We start from the raw sequence: 26483 nt of genomic DNA, 5'->3' as shown, positions 1-26483 counted from the left end.
AAATCACTAGTGCAGTCTTATAATTTGACATTAGCATACTTGAATACTACTTACATGAAATTCTTGTATAACTTTGACAAAATATTGAATGATGTTAATTATCATATATATTGTTGAACACTTTCTGTTGCATTAAAATTTACAATCATAAAATTTGTATGTATGTGTATTCATATTCAAGTATATTAATTTACCTTTTGATGGAAGAAAATAGCAGATATAACTAAATAATATGTAGCAAGATAGCTATACATACATGCATATATATGCATACATACGTTCATACATCTATATGCACATATGTAGATAATACAGATTGACAATGAAGCAATCATAGCAAAAAGGAAAAGAAAAAAATGCTTCTTTCAACGGAGATGCCCTTGCAATCTATTTCTAATACTAATTTATTTCAAAGGGATTTATTTAGAAATTAATTATAGTTATATTAGCCATGTAATAGGAAATATATTTTTTAAAATAGGTCAGTTACAGCAGCATCAGATCATTTGATCCTGCAGTTCCAGTGGCTGGACCTCCTCAGACTGTATCAAATTTATGGAACAGTACACACCATGTCTTTATGCATCTCCATCCTGGAACTACGTATCAGTTTTTCATAAGAGCCAGCACAGTCAAAGGCTTTGGACCAGCAACAGCTATCAATGTGACCACCAATATCTCAGGTATGCAAATGAACAAAGTGCAAGCAGGTTTGCTTTATTCCAGCATGTCCTAGAGTGTCACATATACACTGACTGTCGTCCATCTCACTTACTGATTCTGTTCATGATTGAAGGTACTTTCAGGAAATACCTGAATACAGATTATTATTGATCATAAATCCAAATTCAAACATAATCTTAAAAGGTCACGTTTAATTGACAGTGGTCATTTTAAAATGTATATATTATTAGCAGTCTTTCAAAGTTCATTATATATGTTAATAAATTCATTGTCCTTTCGAAGATTTGGCAGTTAAAATGCTATCAGGTTTTTAACATAAGTGGATTTTATTAAAAATTGGAGTACTCTAATATTTTAGTACCACATACCTTGCCTGTGCCATTTTCCCTGACATTCTGGTAATTTTAAACAAATATGAACTTTTTGTTTTTCTTGGAAATCTTATGGAAAACTCCAAATTTCTGAATGGGGTATCTTGGAGAGTTTTAGGTTGATAAATACAGTTAAATTTTCTGTTCTTTCACAATTTCATAATGCATTTCACAAGCTTCTTTCCAGATATAATGCCTCCTTCAGTCAAGTCATCCGTTAAACTTTATTAAATTTTTGCCAGAATTTAGCCTTGTACTTGTTAAAGCTTACTAAAATAGTTGTATCTTTTATATGTAACTGAATTGTTAAATTTAAAAAAAATACATCTTTCAAAAGATCACCCACTTAATATATAAAAATAGCATTTGTGAATTTCTAAGCTTTCTTTATTCCCTTATATTCATTTTTATTACAGTTCTACATTGAGTAAAACAATATAATCCATAATTAAACATTTTCCACCGTATTCTGAATTTGTAACATTTATACCCAAAGGAAACTACATACTCTCTAAATTTTAAGTTAAAATTTTTATTTGGAAATGCTTTGAATATAATATATAACTTCAGAAATCCATGTCATGAAACAGATGAGCTATTCCAATATGAACTATAGTTCTTTTGCATAACATTTGATTTATCTTAATATCCTAATAAAAAGAATTTTCAAATATTAAAAATCCATTATGTTTGAAAATAGCAGTGTTTTATAATCACCAGTTTATCTAATTATGAAACAAATAGCTATACTAAAATATTATTTGGGGATATTACAGTGTAATGAAACAAGTTTCCTACCCTCTAGAATTAGCAATAGTGATATAAAACAATGAGTTCCTTCAAGAGAGATATCTACAAAATAAAGATAGACTTTTCAAATCTAGTGTAGTGAACAAATAGACATTACTGAGAACCAAAATCTTTTAAGATTCAGATACCTCTTCTGGTCACCTAACATTTTGCTATGAGTTTTGTTTGTAAGAAACTCACTCTTTAAAAAAAAAAAAAATTATTTATGCATATAAGAACTGGGGTACAGGCCAGAGGTGTGGGAGTGAGAGGATTCACCAGAGACAGAGTGGGGAACAGAACAGGCAGACTGACCGAAATACACTGCTGAGGGGAGCAGTGGGCGAGACAGCAGAGGTCTGCTGCTCCATATGGGTCACCTCCCTGGCTGGCAATTGAACTCCTGCTACAGTGGCTGCGGATTGCTTCATAGCGGTGCATTCTTAACCCATTGTGCCACGAGGGAGGCTCACAACTCACTCTTAAAAAAAGTGAATCCTTACTTTTAATGCTATATATGCCAGAGACCATGGTTTTTTGGCCTTTCTATTTAGGTACTACTCATAAATTTGACACATAATGTACATTCAATTATTGTTCAATGAATGCATGAAATATTTCAAAAATTTCACTAGATGTCATTTGTTCTCTTTTTCTGGTAATTGCACAGGTTCTACTGGTTATATGCTCCTTTAAACATCTTTCTACATGGAAACAATTAAAAGTCATTTGAGATTTCTTTTTCACCCATTTCAAAATAAGGTTCTACCCCAAAAGTTATCAAGTATTCTGAAAACTTACAAATTTGTTTTTTTAACAGTCTTGCATTCATTGACAGTATATCAAAACTGAAGTCACCATTCCCATACTTTTTCTATTGTAATCACAGCGGTGAAAATGACCCAAACACTAATAATTGCCTTTTCCACAATCATAAGGTCTATGATTGTGGTCTAAATGACAGGTCTAAATGACACTCCCTTACCATGCAGCCCTTTACTTCAATTCCCAGTGCTTCTCTCCACATCTCCCTATGCAACTTCAGAACTTGCACCCCCAAAATATAGCTGTTACCCCCTGTCTCCCATCACATTTGCTAATTGCAACTTCTTAGAAAAGTAATAACTAAACAATTTTCACAAAATGTCTTGCAGTCACAAGTTGCTAGGCTATTATTAAATTTTAGTAATAAATCTTGGCAAATGGTTTTCTGTTGCTTTTGGTTTCCAAGTTTAATATTCCATAACATGCTATGCTACCAAATAGTGTGTATTTTAGATAATTAAGTAGAAGTACTAAGCTGATCTTTCCGTAAAAGCCATTTATTCATCCTCAACTGTAATATATTCCTATTAATTGACTGAAATAATTTTTCCTTCATAATTATTTCTCAGCTCCAACTTTACCTGACTATGAAGGAATTGATGCCTCTCTCAATGAAACTGCCACCACAATAACTGTATTGTTGAGACCAGCACAGGCCAAAGGTGCGCCTATCAGGTAAGAAGGGGAAAAATAATAGTTAAAGATAAAAACATTTAGTAGGAGAGATGTTTTCTCACAGTTACTTAGCACTGAATATTATGGTTTATGTCTAAGAGATGTTCATTTGGCAATTACTGTAAAAAGATTTTATTTTTGTTTTGTTTCTTTTTCATTTGAACAAAGCCTAAATATAGACTTGTAGTTAAGGGTAGAATTCTGAGGGATTTTTTGTGGTTTCTTTTTTTTCCCATGAACTGAACTATTCACCTCTTTGTGCTATTCGATTAAAGAGTGTTGACCCTATATTTTCTCATTTCATTTCACCTCTTCTGTTGGTATTTAGGGCATATGAGCTTTGAAAGTATTTGTGAGAAATAGAATGAGAAATTAATTCCTGCCAAATGCATTAAACCTCTCATGAATAATTTCATGAGTGAAAAATAGTAAACTTTGAGGAAATAAAATGAAAACATTTATAATGAATGCAGCCTATGTGACCTTTGAATTCCTAAATTGTTTATTGGGAATTCCATAATAAGTTTTGAAATTCTATTTGCTATTTCCTCTATCTTTTCAATATTAAGGTCTGCCATTTACCCTTATCTGACAGATAATTATGAGCTATGATGTTTTCAGGTATTGAATCAAATTATTCCAATGACTTTAATTCTTTCACATTTTAATTAAATAAATGTTCAAAATTTAAGGAAGCAAGTGTTCATTCAAAAATGGTAGATTTTGTGACTACATTTGTCTTCATGCGTCTGTTGGAAATAAATCAAGGTACAGAAACCAGTGCCAGCATTTCTCAAATGAGTCATCTCAAGTTATTCCCATGTTCATTAGAACAGCTAAAATTAACCTTTGTTTTAGATGTGAAATCAATACATTTGACTTCATGACCACAAATTAACCATTCAAATAGTCCTGTCACTAAAAAGGAATAAATATTTCTAATTAAAAGCAAAACTTTGTTGAAAGAATCTGAGTCCATGCAAGAAACTCTTTGAAGCCCTGTCTGGTTAAAAATCATGGGAGTAGTACACCAGAGAAAAAGAGAGATGACTGAGTACACTTGTAATATAAACACTTGGGAAGCACTGGCTACTTGAAAATGCAAAGGAAGTATATGGTGCTATTCATGAATTCATGAACTATGAGTGAGTCTGATTGCTGATCCAAAGGAGAAAGAAAATGCCTGCATTCAACATCTTTTTCTATTGACAAGTAATCAGGGTCATTCATTCATTCCTCCCGGTGATAAAATTTACTTTGTAGGGGTTCACTTCTGCTACTGATACTTAAATGAGCTGTCAGGTCTTTGCATTTATCTTTTAAGAGTTAGGTATTTGGGTGAATTCATCTTTACTTAATGTAAGATGCAAACATGGTGTGTTACTATTATTGAATAATTGTGTTACAGAATGTAACTTACACTAAGTCTCCATTCACTTAAATTTATTACACAATCACTGACCATGCATTAAAGGCCAGTAACTATGGTAGGCATAGTAAATCAAAGATAACATGACAACAACAAAATAAAAAGCCTGTGCTCAGATTTTCCATGAATAATAATTGATGCCTGCAAACTTAAAAATTCTTTGCTCATAATTGCTGTATAGGACTTTGTAATTCAAGTTAGTATATTATTGATGGCACATTTTTAAATTGACTTTTACTTTATATTTACTTATTACAGACTTTCAAATTGTTGAGAATTCATAGTTTAAACTGCATTTAATACTTCTACAAAAAGATTCTTTGAGAATCATAGAAACCCCTGTCTCTGACATTGAAATGTACTTCTTTGTATTTGTTGGAAAGGTATTTGACCTTTCCTAGAATTGAGTCCACTGACTAAAACTCCAAGTTTTACACTATGGGAGATTAGTGTTGAAAGCAATAAATTTCAAACCTGGCATACGACCACTGTGTGAATGAATGATATATAAATGAATCACAAGTCTTTCAAAAGAATGTTATTTCTAGGTTCTGCTTTTCAATTGATGTTCTAAACCTGCCTTGTCCATCTTTAGTTTTATGACTTGCCCTGCTCTCTGGGTTCACCCATAAGTGGTTTCCAGTGGCAGAACCAGACTGGTCTAGTCAGGCAAGTGAGCCTCAGATGATTTCTTCTCCTTAAATTTTGAATCCTTCAGTCAGTTGTCTATGTCTTCTCTAACCATATCCCTACCTTTAATACTGCTACCAGTAAGTGGATCCTTATCTTGAGGATTATTTGATCCAGGTCTCTAATATAATGGAAAATGAAGATCTAATTTGATGCAGTCAGTCTTCATAGCATTATATTTATAGTCTAATACTCCAGATCACCACTAACTGGCTATCCCATCACAACTGTCAGATTTTTAAAAACTATTTGACTTTCCACTCAATTGTTTTTTTATTTTTGTCAGTTTCTGGGAATTTCATCTCTGTTAGTGCTTGTTGTCAATCATGCTACAGTATCTGTGGCCCATCTCTTCACCTATTTACCATTGCTAAACCTCCTAAGAGGTTCCGTCTGTTAGCTTTTTCTGATGACACAGACCCAAGTACTAGGTTCTCTCTTTCCCTGTTTGATAGCATTATGAGGCTCTGCCAGACTGCATTTCACCATCCATTTATCCTAACTCCAGCAGTAATATCTAATTGCTTCTGTTCTGGTCTTTTCAGTGTCAAACAAACACCAAATTAACAAGACTGTCATAATACCTGGGACATCCTTGTTATGTATAATTTGTGCATTTAGTTTAGTTTATTAAGAAAACCCAAATTACCAATGATTCCTATAATTTTATTAATTCAGTGACATTCAGTATGTGCCAAGAGCTGAGCCGGGTATTTAGAAAAGAAATTCATATAAGATAAATTAGTATATGCCCTCAAGTGTGCACAATCAATGAGTGATAACAATCAGCTTGTTTAGTGAAATGACAGCAGATAGAAAGTGTGATAGTAGGACAGAATTGGAAGGAGAGTTAGGAATTAACTTAGCCAGCATCACTTTGATGAATGAGAAGTTGTTGAAGTTGAGAAAAGAAAACAGGTCTCCCAAATGATCGTTAAGCCAATGAATGGACTTCTAGAACTGCAAGTTCTCAGGTCATTGCTATTGAGGGTTTGTAGAAGGAGTGACCACAGCTGAGGCTGGACAAATAAACAATAGCCAGAGGTAGAGGCTCTTGAATACCAGCCTAAATGCAGAAGGCAGTCATAGAAGAACTCTAAGTGGAGCAATTTATTTTCCTTAGAAAGGTCACTCTGGTAGAACATAGAGAATGGAATGGAGGTGATCCAGGCTAAAGGCAGAATGGTGCCAATTGAGAAGTGCTGTTGGAACACATTAAGCCAGAAACCTTGGAAATGCTGGTGAGGTTTTACACTGGTGGGATGTATTAAGCTTAGTGAGAAGAAAGATGGAGTAGAGGCTTCAGGTGAGAGATAGTGGCAGCTTATATTTTAGAAGTGGTAGCAAAACAAAAAATCATCTAAGAATTAAATGTATTATATTTTTAAGGTTAAGTAATGAGTGTTTTTATTATTTTTACTCAAATTTTAAAAAAGACATGTGTAGGGTCAGGAATGGGCCATTGAGCAGGTTTTCTGATCCCATGCAGACCGGGTAAAGGAGGAGTCAGAGTCCTCAGTGGATTTTTGCAGGTCTTTTATTGGGGTTCACCAGGCATATGGCGGGAAGGGGTACTGGGGGGCCGGGAGGCTGGCAGTCCTCCCAGCCCCCAGCAAATCCGCACTCTCTCTGGGCTCTCTGGTGTTCTCTGCTTCTGCTTCTTTGCTTCTCTCTTGGCTTCTCTTCGGCTTCTGCTGCTTCTCGGCTTCTTCTGGCATCCCTGTGACGCCGCCCTTAAAAAGCACAGTCTTAGCGCAGGTGTACCCACTTCAGGTACCCGCCATCAGGCATGCATTCAGTATCACCGGGTTCCCTCATCTATCCTGATGGCAGGAGGGCAGAAAAGCCTGATACCTTTTACCTTACCCTACAACATGCTTTCTGTTTGCATGTGATATATTATAATTCATACATAATATAGTAATATACCAATCATATTTTTAATATATTTGTCTAAGTATTTTCACTTACCAGTATAATCAGATTTTAGTAGATATATCCCTAAACCATCTTGATGTTTGCAGAACAAATGAATTACATTCCAGTAAAAAATCCTGTTCCAAATAATGTCATATCATCAACCACTTTGTCCTGCTAGCCATAAAGACTGTATCTACAAGTTAATGTCAGTCATGTGCACTGCAATCCTGGCAAGGGTGGCTCTTTGACAAAATGAATTTCTGAATATATCATCATTATAAAGGGTGAAAGGTGATTACTGATTAACTAGAACTTCAAATCTTCTTACCAACTTTTTGTGATCTACCCTTAAAACATCCACATCTGACAATCATTACTATGATCCAAAATGAATATTATTCACATTTGGACTCAAGCCCTTTGAGTGCACAATTTATTTTTTAAAAGGTTTTATTTTCTTCATAAATTCAAATCTTACCTAAGTAGCTATAATTATAAATTATAATACATAAAATATCCTGCTTACTGAAAGAATGATTCAATGTATCTGTGTTTTCAAATAATGAAAACAGCAGAATCTTGCAAAAACACATAGATTTCCTTGGTAGTACACTTAGTTTATCATAAGGTGTAATAAATGAATATGTATTTTATTGCAACATATTCCAAATATAAGCTCTGTTATTTTAAGTCAGCAGAAGTTTCCTATTCTAGGCTAACAAAATGTTTATTTTGCATTTTAAAATTTAATTTTGCATTTTAAAACATAAAGCACCATTTTTTAGTTATTTAATTTGAATATCACCCTGAAAATGCAGTCCAAACCATCATTTCTTCCACAGTTATATTAGCAAGTGTAGGGTAAAGAAAATGTCAGGCTTTTCTGCCCTTCCGCCATCAGGATAGATGGTGGATCCTTGTCCTGAATGCATGCCTGATGGCGGGCACCTGGAATAGGGTGTGGGCATAGGTAGATGGGATTCAGCTGAGCTAAGACTGTGCTTTTTAAGGGCGGCGTCATGGGGACGCCAGCAGCAGCAGCAGAAGCAGCAGCAGAAGCCGAAAGAGAAGCCGAGAAGCAGCAGAACGAACGCCAGAGAGCCCAGATAGAGTAAAGACTTGCTGGGGGCTGGGAGGCTGGCAGGCCTCCCAGCCCCCCCAGCCAGCACCCCTGCCTGCCATATGCCTGCCATATGCCTGGTGAACCCCAATAAAAGACCTGCAAAAACCCACTGAGGACTCTGACTCCTCCTTTACCCGGTCTGCATGGGATCAGAAAACCTGCACTGTGCCCAGTCCGGCCCTTACAGCAAGATAAAGCTGATGTTCCCAGTTCAGTAAGAGCTTAGCAGAAATTCAGATCAAAATAAGGAACTGAGTTTAATTGAAGTTCAAACATTATATGTTAGGGTTATTTCTTATGTCAATTGTTCACATATGCATAACTTTTTTTTTTTTTATAGAGGCATGCTTTATTTATTTATTTATTTGTTCGTTCGTTTTGTTTATACATGCACTGGGTACAGTCAGAAGGGCCGGAGGGTGAGAGAATTCACCAGAGCCAGAGCGGGGAGCAGAGCAGGCAGAAGGACCGAAGGACACTGCTGAGGGGAGCAGCGGGCGGCAGGAGAGGTCTGCGTGCCATGCGGGACCCTCCTCCGGTGGCCGGGGAGCAGCCGGGGATCGAATGGCGCCTCAGAGGCTGCGGGCAGCTTCGCACCCAGCGCTTAACCGCTGCGCCACCGGGGAGACCCACATATACATAACTTAAAACAACAGAGCTTTATCCCAAACCATCTACAGAATAGTGAATTTCATTCCAGAAATTTAAAGATAACAAAAGTTTTCCCTGGTTTTTTTATTTATGATATTTACCTTTAATCAAAGTAACATTGATTTACAGCATTTTATATGATTTAGACCTATAGGATCACCTTCTTCAGAAGTATGTTACCAAAGTACACCAACCACAAATATACTGTAAAGTCCTCCCTATAGTCCTTCTTGTCCGTCCCCTCTTAACTCTCCCCCACCCCCCACCCCTATTCTGATGGCTCAATTCTACAGTCAGATTTCTAGGGTTTGTTAACTGGTTTGGTTTTAGCTTAACTTTTGTTTTGTTTCTCTGTATTCCACGTATAAGTGCTACTATCTGGTATTTGTCTTTCTCTGTCTGACTTATTTCACTTAGCATAATCCCCTCCAGTCCCATCCATGTTGTGGACAGCAATTGCTTATCTTTTTTAATAGCTGAGTCGTGTTCCGTTATGTATATACACTCAATCACCCTAATCCACTCATGTGACTTTGAACAAGTAGGTTGTTTTCATAACTTGGTTGTTGCCAATAATGTTGCAATGATCCTAGCAGTGCATCAATCCCTTCCTATTAGTATTTTTGCATTCTTGGATAGATACTTAGGGGTTGAATTGCTTTATCATATGGCAGAACTATTTTTATTTTTTTTTAAGATTTATTTATTTATGCATACAAGAGCTGGGGCACAGGCCAGAGATGTGGGGGCTGAGAGGATTCACCAGAGACAGAGTGGGGAACAGAAGAGGCAGACCAACCAAAATACACTGCTGAGGGGTGTAGTGGGTGAGACAGGAGAGGTCTGCTGCACCATGTGGGTTTCTCTCTGGCCGGCCGGTGATCGAAGTAGTGTTGCAGAGGCTGCGGATTGCTTCATAGTGCGGTGCTTAACCCCTTGCGCCACCAGCGAGGCCCAGAAATATTTTTAATATGAAGGAAACTCCATGCTTTTTTCCATAGGGACAGAACCAGTCTACATTTCTATTAACAGTATATAAGGCTTCCTTTTTCTCCATATCCTTAACCACATTTGTTTCTGTTTTTTTTTGAGTATGGACCATTCTCACTGATGTAAGGTGGCTTCATTGTAGTTTTGATTTTTATGTATGTTATATATAGTGGTCTAGTTTCTTTCTTTTTTTTCTCATGAGGCTATTCAATTTTCCCAACACCATTTGTTGAAGAGACTTTCCTTTCTCCCAATGTATACTCTTGACTCCTCTGTTATAGATATGAAATTTCCATGTAGGTGCGGGTTTATTTCTGTGCTTTCAATTCTATTCCATTGGTCTGTACATCTGTTTGTTTGTTTGTTTGTTTTTCTATTTTATTATAGCTTTGTAATATAGTTTAAATTCTGGAAGTGCAATGCTGCCATTCTTCCTCTTTTTTTGGTCAGGATCACTTTGGATATTTGAGGTCTTTTTGTGGTTCCATGTGAACTTCAGTAATATTCTCTTTCTTTCAAGAATGCCACTGACAATTTAATAGGAATTGTATTGAATCTGTATATTGCTTTGGTTAAGATGGCCACTTTAACAGTGCAGTTTTTCCTGTCCATATGCGGGGAATATCCTTTCATTTCTTTGCATCCCTTGACCTTTTAACCACTATCATGACATAGAACTTTCTTAAATTCTAAATAAAAATACATTGAAATGTGAACAAAGTTTGAAATAATCCCTTTTTCCCATTTTATGGACATAAGTAAAATCAAATATGATGTGTGTAACAGGAAAGAGGAGAATTTATGCCCTGTTAAACCTTCAGATGATTGTAGCCCCAGTCAACTAGTTGAATTTAAGTGTATGAGAAGCCCTGAGCCAGAACCATTCAGCTAATCCATTCCCAAATTCCTGATCCACAGAAACTGTTCTATATATATTTGATTTTTTGAATGTTAGACTTTTAGGATAATTTGCTATGGATAAGATGATAACTAATACATATACCACATATTTGAAATCTTTCCATTCTTCAGGTTTCTTTTTAACCATTTCTTTATCACATAGGTCTTTCTGACCACTTGTATAAAATAGAACTTTTCATTTTCTATTCCTCTTCTTCTTTGCTTTTCATTAAAGCACTTATCCCCTCTGACATACTCTGTTGCATGTGTTTTTAAATTTATTTGCTTTTCATTTTATTTGAATTCCCCCACTTTTTTTTATGATAGCAAACAATTTCATTACTATTTTCATTATTTTAACATCACCACTTAAAATAGCTCATTGCATTTAATAGACTTGATAAATATTTGATGAATGAATAATGAGTGCTGCAGTTAAAATATGATAGCCCCTGTCTTTAGTGAGCATATTATTTCTAAAAAATATACACAACTGAAGGAAATATACACATAACAGTGTATTGTCAGTCTGTTGTTATAAAAGTCATAAATATATATAATACATAATATAGCATATAATATATATAAAAGTATAATACCAGTATATTAGTGATGAAAGCAATAATTATTTTAAGACAGTGATTTTTGGCATTTTCTCAACCCCAGATTTATTGAGATTTATCCCTGATGGTTTCTATCAATGAGTCTGTGGCATTGTAAATTGTATGTATGTTACAGGCCAAATTGAAAAAAACTCACATGATTCCGAATGTTTATATCTATGTTTAACCCCCACTTATTGCCACTTCTCAAGTTATCCCCCTGGTATTTATAAGACAGAGTAATTACTGAAGAGTAAGCTGGTCAGAGTTTTCATGACAGAAGTAGAAAATTGAGATAGAAAAAAAAAAAGAAGAAGAAAACTCTTTGAAGGTATGCATGATATGTGTAAGTAACAATGGCCATACAGGTTTGAAATGGGTTGTATATATCAGAATGTAGTGAGAAGAAAAATGAAGATATTGGCAAAGTATCAAAACATATTAATGCCAGTTTAAAGATTACAGATTTTGACAATGAGGAGCATCACGTAGTTTTGACAAAGTGAATATTAGAGAACATTACAAAAGTTTATGTGCATAGTGGTGTTTTAAAAAAATATAAGTGTTCAAAATGGTTCTCTTACGTTCCTTATGAACAGCGTATGGCGTATAATGAACACTAAAAAATTAATTGACTGGCTGAATGAATTGGGAGGTGCAGGACGGTGGATTATATGAAGGAGAAATAGAAGCTTGAAAAGTAATGTGAACATAAATACCGGCTAATGAAGAAGCAATAGGAATGTAAAGAAACTGTCTATTCAAGGGAGACAGAATATGATTTAAAAATGTGATTTGTTGCCAGGATTTTGAGCTTTGCTAACTCAGACCCTGATAGTTCCACTTACAGAAACAGAGAAATCATGGGAGGACTGGTTGTGGATAATAGTGAAGAGGTGGGAGCAGAGAATTAGATATTCAACAAAGTGATAATCGAACTTTTACTCTGTTGATCATCAAAATTTTGGCAACAGAAAATTATCAACAGTGGTGTCTGTGAGATCTTGAAATGTCTGTTCATTCGAGAAATTGCTGAACATTGGAGCTATGTAATTTCTCCTGAAGCTTTTAGACGGCATTATAGATAAAATACAAGCAAATGTATAATTTGGTATTTGCTGTCACCAAGAACAAGCTAAGAACTAAGTACAAACTAAAACTGACTAAATTTATAAAGTGATATAACCAAATTTGCTTTCCAATGGGTTAAAAAAAAAAATCCATGGTAGACTGTCTTGGATAATTTTGGGTTTAGACTCAACATTTTTAAGCTTTAAATCAGGAAGATTATCTACCATATGTATCATATTAGCACATGTGAGCTAATAGCAAATTTCCCTTCATGTATTTCCTTATAGTCATACCTTTGAAATGAAATTATATGATGGAATGCCTATCATTAGCCCCCCCCAAAAAAAATCTATTTTCAATGTTAAATCTAATTAGACTATTTTAATTAAAATAATTTGAGTAGTGAGTGAAATTTCATGTTCTCAGTATATTTATTTTAACTTATTTTAAAAATATTTTAAAAACTGATTAAAAGGAATAGGAGATATATGAAATATGGGTCGGGTGAATAAAACTATTCAGGTGGGTTTGAAATATTTTAAATTGCTAGGATACTAAATTCAAATAATATTACATCTAGCTAGAGTTAAGCACCAAAAAATAATTAAACATCAACAAAAATGAAAAAGCACAGGCCATTTTATATAATCAGTCAAATCACTTCTAATTTGATATTTCGCTCCTTATTTTCTGTTCTTTAATTAATTTGTTTTGATAAATAATAAAGTGGCAGGGGAAACACAGATTTTAAAAAGTAGGAGTAAGTGATTGGAGAACAGTCTGCTTAGGCAAATTGAATAATGAAAGGAAGGGAATTGCTTTTAAAAATGAATTTTATGATTTTTAGTTTAGGATTCCATCTCATGTTGGTGAGATTTCTCCCAAAGAACAGAGTGTACCTTTTCTTCTTTCACCCCTCTCAACTTCAGCAGTTTGCTTTGCACCTGATAGGTTGGGACAAACAGTCGCTGTACAAGAAATGTACAAGCTATGTCAATTACTTAAGACTGACTTTGGATTTTTCTAGAAGTGTGTAATAATTAACAAGGAATTTATTTTTAAGGATTAAGTTAAATGATTTAGAATGAAGGATAATTATTATTGCCCATTAGTGAAAGAATATGAGCTAGACTTGTTTGAGAGTGTGCATTTGTGAGTTTATCACTTATATATCACATATATATATGTCCACAGAATATAACAATGATAGCATACAAATATAGATTCTGATATTAAACAAGAAAAAAAGTCTAGGTTTGCTTAACATAACTTATGTTAGCTATCTTTTCATTTTTCTCTCTAAGGGCTATATTTCTTTCTTGTATTTTAAAAATTGGCAAGTGCATGTATCATGGACCCCCTCAGAGAGAGTGTGTCTTCTCAATACCATTCTTAGGAGATTAGAGACCCAATTTGGCAGAGATGTAGAGAATGAAATATAATGTCCACATAATTTCAAGTAACTTAGAATTCTGCCATAATTACTTGACCAAATCTCAATTTCTGAGATTAAAGCAATGTGTGTCCTATTTCTAAAGGAATCTTTCATTTGTAAAACCACTTTCTTTTAATCTATGAAGGTTTCCTGTCTATAGGTATAACACAACTTTATTGGGTTAAAATTTTATATCAGATTTTGAACAGTCTGATTTAATTTTAATTGTCTTAGATGCAAATTCAGTAAGTCTATTTATTTTGACCTCTCTTTTATTCTTTTATAGAAATCTGTAAGAAAGTACTGTATTCTTGCTGGAGATCCTTTGAATAGTGACTATTTTCCCTATATAGAATGAGTATATTTGCCCAGAAAATCAAGATTCAAACCTGAACCCTACACACCTTATTTATTTTTAATTTATATAAGCTACCACAATTAATTTTCTCATTATTCGGGAATTTCAAAACATTTGAAACATTAGTAATATATAAAAATATATTAATAATGTCAATACACTTGTGTACATCACCTAATAAAAGTTTCTGCAGCGCGTTTCAATCAATCCCTGGCTGACAGCGAGGGACCTCTCCTGCTGCGCCCCCTGCTCCCCTCAGCAGTGTGCTTCTGACTGTACCCAGTGCTTGTACAAATAAATAAATAAATCTTAAAAAAAAAAAAAGAAAGACTGTCCTAAAAGAAAGTACATTATTTTACTATACCAATTTCTGGAACTGATGAAAGTAATTATATTAGAGATAAGCAGATCATGTTCTTGTTTTGTGTTATGAATATTAAGTATGATATTTTTACTAACTAAAGTTATTTGAATATGCTAATTAACATACAAAATGTACTTTCCAATCTAAAGGTATTGGTGTAGTGCACTGCTCAAAATTGCTTTTTTTTTTTTTTTACTTAGGTAATGTTGGTTTACTAAACTGTACATAATTCAGGGGGAAAACTGCTCAGGTGTATGTTAGCACACCACCCCTACTGTCCAGGCACCCATAGTCTTTACCCCCGAGCCTCCTGCCCCCTTTCTTTCTACCTTTACTCTTCCTCCCCTTTTAACAGCCTTACCTCTATTTGAAGGTAGCTTTATTTTTTCTTTCCTTTCTGCTATAAAATAATAGTTATTGTAGAAAAGTTTTAAAACTTTTAAGATAGGTAGTGGAAGGTTTAGGTTTAAGCTTTAATAGGCCAAATGCCATCTGTTTCTACGATTTGTAGCATTTTATTATTAACAACTCTAGAAGAAGGAGACAGTCTATTTCAGTGCCGAGTACAGATTTCTGTCCATCTGTGCCTGTATTGCTGCATGTCACTTGTGCTTTAGATCTGCATAGCTCTGAGCCAATGTTGATGCCAGGGCAAGGTCAAGAGGTGGGGACGCCTGTCAGTACATTCAGTCTCTAACTCCATGACAACCACAAACTGGTGCCTGGTGCCCCGCCCCAGGCAGGCATTCTGTAGGGCCTTGGAGCAGGACTTCCATAATAGCATTTCAAAGGAAAATGTTAACTTTAAACATTTAAAGATATCAGACACTGGGCTTAATCTGTTATGTGTCTCTGGTTAATATGAGCTTATTAGGGTGACTTGTTTTTTTTTCAATATCTAAGATTGTGTAGAGCTCAGTGATGGTTTTTCTTACTTTTTTTCAGTTCCTTAGTAACTATGTTAGGGTTGGCGGAAGCTGAATATATATGCAATTCTTTCTTATTGTGCCATAGCTGAGACCAGGAATGTAGAGGGTGAAGACAGACTTTAAAGACTTTTATGTTGAGGGTTGACATTAAATGCCTCATTCCTTTTTAAAGTCTTAGTATCTAGACTCTCTCAATGTGTGCTTTTTCTCTTTGCACAAAGTGCCTATCAGATCGTTGTGGAAGAGCTGCATCCGCACCGCACCAAGAGGGAAGCCGGAGCAATGGAGTGCTACCAGGTTCCTATTACATATCAAAATGCCATGAGCGGGGGTGCCCCTTACTATTTTGCTGCTGAACTACCCCCCGGGAATCTTCCAGAACCTGCCCCATTCACAGTGGGTGACAATAGAACCTACCAGGGATTTTGGAATCCCCCTTTGGCTCCACGCAAAGGATACAACATCTATTTCCAGGCCATGAGCAGTGTGGAGAAGGTGAGTTTCCGCAAAGATTGGCTTTTTCCTTTGCTGCAAAAAAGCTGCCGTCAAATTTCATAAATATGCAGTAACATTTGTCAGAAAAAGAAGGAGGGAATTGTGTGTAGGGGGCGTTGCTTCTATTGCCCACGCTATGTACATTTTGGAGCCTACTGTAGGACTGAGGCTTCAGTTCCGTTGCACAGGGTTCCCGTATCCTGGTAACTGCTTCTGCTTGAAACTTCTTCAGGAAAGCCCATAAGAGCAATTGTGAATAAAATGATTGGAGGAGGTGGGTGTGCTGCTGCTGAGACTCCCCCCAGTAAATACCAGGCATTGTTCTGTCTTTGCTCAGTAGTGGCGCACTTTAGAAGATTAAATTTACTGCAGGATAAACAGAATGCATGTTCCACAGCAGGCTAATAAACCCTTATAAACTTTTCGGGGGGTACAAGCCAAATAGTAAATAACAAGTAACAATCCTCTGATTACTATGTAATAGGGCGCCTGTGGTATAGCTGACAGAACCGAAACAGAAGGCTGCCTGGAGATGGCTGGATGCTGTGCCATTAGAGAACTCTGTTTTCCATCCCCCTGGTTGCCCCTCCTTTTCCCATTTTGGACACAGTTGTTTTTGAACACTGCCACTGATCCCAAATGAATATTGAAGAGGAAAACACAACAGGAAGTTAGAAAGTACCAGCGCTTCCATATGTGGAGAAATAACCTGGCCTTCATGCCTCATGCTGTTCTCTTTGAAAGATTTTCTTTCCTAAAACTTATTTAATTTTTCTTTTTCTTTTCTTTTCTTTTTTTTTTTTGTTTTGCAGAGAAGGGTAGGAAAATATGTTGAAAATAGAAAGCTTCCACAATTTAAAATCCAAGAGAAGAATAATGGCATTTTTATATTCTTGCTGTTAGGTTTTGGGGTATTGAGTCCCTCACATGGGTACTTGGGAGGTGATGTGAAATATATGATGTACAACCGCAATAGTCATAGTCCACTTGGAATTGTTTAATTGGATGACACTGCATTTTTGCAGGAGCCATGAGAACTTAGGTATTGATTGGCTGCTTTTAAAGCTTTATTTTTCTGCTTACCTGTATAGTTGGTTTATAGTATAGGACAAGGAAAAAATTTAAAAAAAAAAAAGCATGGTTATCTTTTAAAATATACTCCAAAACCAGAGGCTACTCGTGGTTGAAATGTTTTCTAGTCTTATGGTTTATTTCTACTTAAGTGGGCATCTTTAGAGCCAAGTCAGCTGCCCACTTCCCAGATACACACATCATTCCAACTGAAGTGCTCAAAAAAGAGAAGTCTAGGGAGTTATTATTCCATTCTGGGTAAAAGTAGCATAGTGGTAGAAAACATACTTCTATGTTTGGGTATTCATCTGTAGAGAGGTGAGAGATTCCAAATTAATTTCTGTTACTTGGTCTGTGGTATGAGAGAAGTGTTAATGAATGTTTCTTGCTTATAAAGGATTTTCTGTGGCACTCTTTTAAAGCTTTGATATGAATTTTCTCTTCTAATTGTTAAATATATCTACATGTGGTTTAATCAAAGTACAGAATAGCAACAATACATTTCACAGTTATCTTGGCAAAGAGTTTTAAAATTGACATGACTCCTACCAGCTGAAGCTGGTAATCCTGATAGAATTAACAGTGATTGCTTTTAGGAAATCAAAATCCCTTTGGGTCTTTATGGGGATGTGAAACAATCTCTGTCAGCATACTATGAAGGCCTCAAGTCACAATTAAGTAATTAAAATGCAAACTTTTCATTTTTAATTACTAATTCCCTCCTCAATGCTTTTTTCATTTAATTCAAAAATAATAAGTGCTCAAGAGAAAATTGTAAACTCTTGGTTTATCAAAATATAGAACCACTCAAAATGGAGTTATACATGTATTGTGAAAACAAGTAGTCTCTGCTTCATTCACCAGCTCTTCACAATTTTTTTTCCAATTCCTTGTATATTCACAGATACAGGCTTAGTCATACAGGACTGAGGTGCAGTCTAGAGATGTATTCCAATTCCTAGTACCATCCACAGCATTCAAAAAGAAAAAGGAAGGAAATCAAAAGAAAATCTAAACAATTATTTCCCATTTCTGCTTCTAATTCCTATGCCCAATTTGTCCTTCAAGAGAAGGAAAATAATCCCACCAAGAAATATTTAACTGTTGTTATTTAAATCGAAAGGTGGGGGACAAATATATTATATTGCAAATGTGGTGCAGTTTTTTGATGATCTTTTTAACTAACATGATGTGGCTCTTGAATCATGCTAGGATCTGAGTGAGATCATGTTGTGTTCACCTTTGGTCTGTAGCTCTGTGATGAGAATGAAGTTTGAGTCAAATTTGTATTAGCTTTGCAAATACATTATACTTTCTGAATATTCACAAGTACAATAAATGCAGGTAGAATACTACTTGTCCCAGAACAAGATAGCATGTTTCATTACAAAGTGAAAAAAGAAACATAAACCTTTAGAAAACTCAGAAATTATTTTAAGAGTTCTTATTCTAATCTTTTAAAAAGTCGTTCTAATCTTTTTAATCTTTTAAAAAATCATGAGAATACATATTTTAAAAGTTAAAAGCTTCCTTATTACTGACATTCTGTTCTTTATATACTTATTTTATAACCCCATATTAGCTATAGTTTATAAGACAGGAAACATTACCTATACTCTGACTTTTTTTTTATTTTTACTCTATCAGGAAACAAAAACCCAGTGTGTACGAATTGCTACAAAAGGTAAGAAGTTTGCCTTTTTTTTTTTTTTCCAAATTCCATTCATTGGCTTTCTAAAATGAAAGAGCTTTGTTCCCTGCTTCATGGCTAATTAAATATGGCACTTCTATTACAGAGTATTTGTCGTAGGTCCCTGCTATGCTGCCAGCCAAGTTCTCTGACTCACTTGGGTGTCTTTAACACCTAATGGGGTGCTACTTTCTATCCTTGGTACTTGACTGGAGGAATCTTGTGATGAGAATAGGAAAGATTTAGAAAACCTTAGAAGGGCTTATTTCTGCCTTTTAGTCTCTGAAAGGTCTTGTGCCGCTGGTTAACCAACATATGAGGAAAAGCTCAGCAACATCGCCTCAAAATACCAAGTTGCATGTTTAAAGCCCTATTTTCTGTGGTAGACAATCAAAAATTAAACAAATTACCATGTCCACGCATATGTAACATTATGGGTGTGGAACATGAGCCATATCTTCATTGGTAATGCAGTTGTATTGAAAATGCTTTCCTTTATTTTTTCCCCATAATAAAAAAATATGTTTTAGTTGAACTGATGCCCAAAATTTAGATCACTGATGGCTAATGACCAGGGCACTCCCAGCTGACATTGCATATATGGTTCGGTTTCTTGCTTAAGCATAAAAACCATTTTCATCTTTGAATATTTAGAGCTTAGAGTGGGAAACAGTCTCCCCCACATTCATTATGTTTATGCTCCTTCATTTAAGAGTTATTTGATTGTGCCAACAAGGAAAAGAGTTATTTGGCATGCTCTAGCAAAGGAAACAAGAAAAAACTGTCTGCATGTAGACACGGGGCTTCAACAGAGGGTTGGTGCTCTGGTGGTTTGCTGCCAGAATTAGTATTAGACCCACATTCATGAGCTGTAGTTGATTCATTTGGGGTACAAAATGAATGGCCATATTCTGTTTGTGTTGGCATCTTTCCTTTCATCATTTTTCTCCATCTAATCATCAATCTGCTCAATTAAGCATTTGTGTTTTACTCTTGATTTGTAAAGGCAATAAAGAAAAAGACTTTTCCTTTGCCTCATGAGAAGTAATAAAAAGCTTCAGAAAAGAGAAAAAAATTCTTTTTCAATTCAAAAAGTATTCCTTGTGATATTTTTAAAATAAAGCAGTTTTTAATAAAAGAGAAAATATATACATATACATAAAATGTTTAAACACTTATTTTATTTTTTTTTTTAGATTTATCTTTTTATGTATACAATAGCTGGTGTACAGGCCAGAGGTGCGGGAGGGTGAGAGGATTCACAAGAGACAGAGTGGGAAGCAGATCAGGCAGACAGACCAAAAGCACCGCTGAGGGGAGCAGTGGGCACTACAGGAGAGGTCTGCGGCGCCATGTGGGAATCTCCCTGGCTGGCTGGGAATCGAACCTGTGCTGCAGAAAGCTTCACAGTGCTGTGTTCAACCTGCTGCGCCACCAGGGAGGCCCTAAACACTTATTTTATTTAAAAACATCCCATGGATCAGAGTGAGAGTTGAAATTTATAGAAATGATGGCAGGAGTCATTGAGGTATATATATCACTGATGCTTTTCAGGCTTAAAATAGAGCCAGAAGCATAAATGGTCCACATTAGCATCCAAGTTCTTAGATATGATCATACTGTGTTTCTATAAGTGAGAAACGCTAGCTATGACTCATTCTAAAAATTTAAATTTTCTTAGTTACTTGTTTGCATTCACATTTAAGTGCCATTTTTGTCCCAATGTAGTCTCAATATTATATTGATAGTTTCAATATTCTCAACTGCAGGGAATTCAGATTATGGAAATCAAGCTTACCATGTGGCATAGACTATAAGCTTCCAGAAACTTGCAGTTAGTAAGAAAGAGTCCTTTTGTGGTAGTTTCTTCTTTGTCTAATAATCAAGCCCTGCTATGCTTCTGAATTGACAGTGTGACTTAGTAAGTGAAGGGACACTTGCCCTGGACTAGCAGGATTCAAATTCTGACTTTGTTGCTTGTTATTTTTAAGCATTAGGTAAATTATATAATCCTTTATCACCAAGATAAAAATAATTGGGTGCCCACCTATTACTATAATTGTGAGGATTAAAATAGTTTAAATATTTGAAATGCTTCAATCTAATGCCTGGAATATTGTAACTATAACATACTAACTGCTACTTTATCATCATCTTAATTGTTATAATTGCTCTATACCTTATTTCAAGAGTACATAATTGTGTTATGTAGAAATCTGTAGATATTGCATTATGAAAGACTTATGTACAAAAACAAAACTAAATTTTGTGATAGCAATTACTTGGGGAAAGTAAGCTTGTATTAATGTCTCTATTCAGATGTAATGTAATTCCTTGTCTATACGTTTAGCAATTTTCCATTTTACACTAATTAAGGTAAAGTCAGTTTATTGCCTAGTTATATTTTTAAATAATATAAGTATGGTCAGTTTTGATTTTAAATTTTTCTATAGAAAAATAAAAAAGGTTTCTGCCAGAGCATACTTAATAGTTAAAATGTCATAATCACATTGACTGGGTAGGGCACAAAGGAACTTTCTAGGCAAGAAGTGGTTCAGTATTTCACAGGTACAGGTAAAAATTCATTAAACTGTATACTTAAAATATGTGTTGAGTAAAACTATATTATTTCACATACTAAAATTTATGTGAGAAAATTGAAACAATTTGAAAGCCAGGACCATTTAGCATATGTACTAGTATCACATGGTTTTGAACATTTTCTAAAATGTGAGGATTAGTTAAAAAGTTTCCAATGTACAGATTATTACTTGGAACTCATACCTGATGGTAACCAACATATAAAGAGAATACAGATATTGGCTTGACTATTAAAAAAAAAAATGAAGTAAACAACCAACATGATAAATGTCTAAAGAATGATAGACAAGAAAAGAGTTGTTCTGGAGTTATGTTTATTGCTATTGAGGTCAGCCATGGTACTATTCTGACTCGTATTTAGGTGAGAAGTCTTTTTATTTTTATTTATTTATTTAATTTATTTCTTACATCATTGTTCATTTTTAAACAATATTTGCTTCTCCCACCCAGGTGTAGTCCCTATAGAATTTCCTTCACCAATGCACCTGTGCACAATCACCACAGTCCCCTGTGTTCCTCTCTCCCTCCCTCTGATCCCTCTCCCTCCTCCTCCTCCCCTGCAGGATGTCTCTGATTTATAATTGTCTGTTTTTGTTTACACAATAGAATATTATTCAGCAATCAAAAAAGATAAACTCATGCCATTTGCAGCAACCTGAATAGAGCTGGAAGGAATTATGCTCAGTGAAATAAGTCAGAAGGAAAAAGAAAAATATCAGATGGTTTTACTTATAGGAGGAATATAGGTGAACCAAATAAGACATCAGTGTAAAAACATAATAACAATACAAAACACAACACAACAAAAATAGGTGAGAAGTCTTTCTGAGATATGTGTCTGGAATGGAAAGGAAGGGCTTATCTAATTTATGCTGGATAATATGAAAGTCATTTCATTTATAAAATAGCATATGCAAAGCCAAGCTTGCTGGAAACATTTAAAAAATTAATTGGTTATATTTTTGAAAAGCAAAAAGGAGAATAAGTCTCGGGAAAGGTTCCTGTGGCAATAATGGAAAGTTATTTGTTCGGTGGCTTGCATTTCAACATATTTAGGTGCAAGTATCTCTGACTGCCTCTGAAAGAATAATGTTTTAGGTTGTTTAATATTAGCATGCTCTATATCTTTTGGCCTATCATTTATAATAACACTAAATTGTACACACACACACAATTATTTGTAAGTTTGTAGCTAAGGAACTTATTTCACGCTGCCATAAAGAATTTATACTGTAATAACTTAATTTTCTTCTTAAGGAAATTATTTCAATGAATAACTTTTTATGATTTGATTTAAACATACTACTTCATGCAAATATTCTATAAATTATAATAAAATTTTCTCAATGGATTTTCAAAAGTACTTGTTTGAAAATTATTTAGGGAATCACATATTTATTCACATTGGTAAGAAATCAAAATGTTGAATCATTCCCTAGAAATGACTAAAAATCACAGCCAAATGTATGAGAAATTAAACCTATTGTAATCTGTTTATATAAGTAGCTTACATTTTTGAAACTTTTGTGATTGTGTCCAATTTATAATTCATAGGAATTTGTGAATTTTAGGAATAAATTTGGTTACTTAAAATTTGATTTTGATGGAGGTTTCTATGTTCAAATCTGTCCATTAAAAAAAATCTGGTATTTTAATTTATAAGATATCAACTGGTAGAATGGAAAAATGTATAACATAAAATTTTACTTGAAGATAGCATTCAAGGCAAAAAAAAAGAGTTTTTTTAAGTTAAATGAAATATGGCTATATTTTATAAAAACACTCAAAGATTCTAAGTCATGAATCAATTTATTACAAAACTCCATTTGGGGATAGTTTGCTTTGGCAAACTCGTTTGTCTATCCATTAGCCATTCTTTGAATTTTTCCAGTTTCATTTGGATTTCCATATTCCAGTCATCCATTAGTGAATATTTATTTAATGTCTGTTATATACCAAACAAATATTCTAGGCCCCAGGTATAATGAGTAAATAGAACAAAGCCCTTTCTTCTGAGGAACTTAAATTCCAGGAGTGGGAAACAGACCAGACACTAACGAACAAATGCATGCTATGACAAATAGATACATTCTTTGGAGATAAATAAAGCAATAGGGTTCATGGGAATACTAGAACCTTACTGTTTTATATGCAGTTGTCCAGAAAGACTCACTGGTAAGATGAAGATAATGAAGGAGACAACCATGTTGGGGAGGTACCTTCAAGCAGGGGGAACACATAGCCTTAGAACCTCAGAGAGGGAGGCTCAGATGAGGGGATGAATCGTATTGGTCTAGATTAGCAGTTCTCAAACTCTTGCTTGATTTACAAATACCTGGAGGGGTGGTTAAAACGGACTGCTTGGCCTCAACTCCAGTTTCTAAATTAATAGTTTGCATTTCTAACATGTTTACTGCTGATATGGCTGCTGCTGCTCAGGGGACCACACTGATCTAAGCAATTCCCATTCACCTCCACCAGCAATAGGGTCAGAGTTGTGTATGTAAAGGGAGCTATTACAATCTGTTTTCTGTCTGGTCTTAATGAAAATATTTCCTTACTGAGTGATGAAAAGAGTGAAGGTAAGAACCACCCTCAACTCTCCCTTATCTTGGGGTGTTGTTTATTGAGGATACAGTGTTTAGGTAGTTGAGAGTCAAATTGATATTGAGAGGAGAAAGTCAAGAGAATATCAAACCACCACAGAGTTCTGATAACACTCAACTTATGAACTAGCCATTGTTGGAACTCCTTAACTCCTGATATTTATCCCTGAAAAAAATGAATATCCCTACTATGAAAAACCACTATGTTGGGTAATCTGATACTTGCAGCAAAGTCTGAACTAATGTTAGATTCTTTTTTTCCCATAGGATGAATAATAAATAATAGTGGTTTGTTTCTAATATAAATATAAAGTTCAGTTACTTCACAGAATGATTCCAAGTATGCAGTTAAAGTCCATAAAACCTAGGCATTACCAATGATGTTTTTGAAAATAGGGGACCTCCTTTCATTTGTCAGTCTGCAATACCAGGAACACATTTGGTACTGAGATTTAGGTACTTTCGTGGGATTTATCTTCATGGAGCTCCAGAGAGAGCTGGAAAGGTGAAATTCAAATAGTGAATTTGAACCCATCAAAAGAAGGGAATTCCAAAAGCTAAGGTATATATATCTGCATTCATTCATTCATTCACTTAATATAAATCTATTAATTCTTTTGATAAGTCTAAAGTTAGAATATGATAGTGAAAGAAGTCTGTAAACTGCAGTTTAATTGTTAATTCTTTAATAGTTTTATATATTCTTATCCTGGTAATTGTCTAAATCAGATCATTATTCTGAGCATTATGTATATTAAACTTTTTTTTTTAAAGATTTATTTATTTTATGCATACAAGAACTGGGGTACAGGCCAGAGGTGCGGGGGGTGAGAAGATTCACCAGAGAAAGAGTGGGGAACAGAACAGGCAGATGGACTGAAATATACTGCAGAGGGGAGCAGTGGGTGAGTCAGGAGTGGTCTGCTGCGCCATGTGGGTAGCTCCCTGGCTGGGGATCGAACTTATGCTGCAGTGGCTGTGGATTGCTTCATAGGTTGCGTCTTAACCCCTTGCACCACCAGGGAGGCCCTAAACTTTTATGATCAATATCCTTCCCAAATCCTCAGAAATTATCTTTACTTAAGTGCTAGTATGTATTTTAAACATGCATTCCTATTTTAACTAAAATTTATTTGCCCCAAAAGAGTAGGTATGCATGGAACATTTTATCCAAAATGCATAGAACACTGGTAATATTTACTTTGTTTATTCTTTCTTCCCACATTGCTATGTAATTACTAGATAAAGTGAAGGTTTTTAAAAAGCATTTTCTTCATGATCTTAATTTTGTCTTACTGCTTCTTCAAATCTTTCTTGGGTGCCCTTTTCTCTGAGTGTGCAGATGGTTAAACGTGCCTTTTAAGTGATCAGACTTTCAAAAATAACAAATATGAGAAGGAAAAGAACACTTAGTCTGTCAAGAAGTTACGGTGAGACCATGGAAACGCCATTTGGTTATACCATGTGTATAGTAGCTATTTGACTGAATTCATTCCCACCGTATTTACCACAGATGAACTTGAATTTGGGTACAACTCAGTAGCCTCTTAAATTAGACTCTTCTGCTTTATCTCTTACAGAGCTTGCAACTGCAGTGGAGTGTGGTTTGCAAATGGGGGTGAAGTCTCTGCTTTATGTTTTGCCAGCTATATATTGAAGGCAATGGTAAAGCATCTGAAGAAAATTTCAGATTCTTTATATCACTTTTTTTTCTGACAATGAAAACTAAATTCAGCCTTAATAGAGTGACCATTAAGAAACCCTGGCAGGGGTATGACTTTTCTTGGTCCCTAGAACAGAACTAGTTTTGAGGAAGTTGCCGGCCCTTTTGAAAAATTGTACTCAGTGAGAATGAGTTTGTTGTCTTTCCTCTAAAAGTAGGCTCAGCCCTCTTGCTGGAATTCACACTCTGTTTTTCTACAAGGCAACAGGTGTGCATCTTTCTTCCTGCCTGTTAAGAAAATGTACACGTCTTCAAAAATTAACCTGAGAATGGAGTTTTATTTATCTTGAATCAGAAAAGAGAATATTACAGAAAAGTATATTAGTAGTTGAGTAGTAGATCATAGCCTGCAGTCAAGGAAGACCTATTTAAGTGAAAACAAGTCAGGAACAACTAAAATTTTAGGTAAGCTAAATCAGTGCTTTGTGACTTAGAGCTAGCCTCTGTGAAACACCAGTGTTTCCAAGTGCTCTGACAGTGGTCTTTTATCA

The 26483-nt window shown here is 35.0% G+C and overlaps 1 protein-coding gene across 4 annotated transcripts in view; it reads left to right on the top strand.

Moving 5' to 3' along the window:
• Window positions 1–26483, top strand: part of PTPRK (protein tyrosine phosphatase receptor type K) — a 524091-nt gene that overhangs the window by 419842 nt on the left and 77766 nt on the right. For all 4 annotated transcript variants that reach the window (XM_054697815.1, XM_054697816.1, XM_054697814.1 and 1 more), the window contains exons 10-13: window positions 482–683; window positions 3239–3344; window positions 16028–16301; window positions 19020–19056. In XM_054697815.1, coding sequence (XP_054553790.1) covers window positions 482–683; window positions 3239–3344; window positions 16028–16301; window positions 19020–19056 — 619 coding nt within the window. The remainder of the gene's footprint in view (window positions 1–481; window positions 684–3238; window positions 3345–16027; window positions 16302–19019; window positions 19057–26483) is intronic.

This window comes from Talpa occidentalis, unplaced genomic scaffold (genome assembly GCF_014898055.3).
Source record: "Talpa occidentalis isolate TD23 unplaced genomic scaffold, MPIMG_talOcc4v2.1 talOcc4.2, whole genome shotgun sequence".
In the NCBI taxonomy this organism is placed as follows: Eukaryota; Metazoa; Chordata; class Mammalia; order Eulipotyphla; family Talpidae; genus Talpa; species Talpa occidentalis.
The sequence above is the reverse complement of the archived record's forward strand: the minus strand, read 5'-3'. Positions and strand labels throughout refer to the sequence as shown.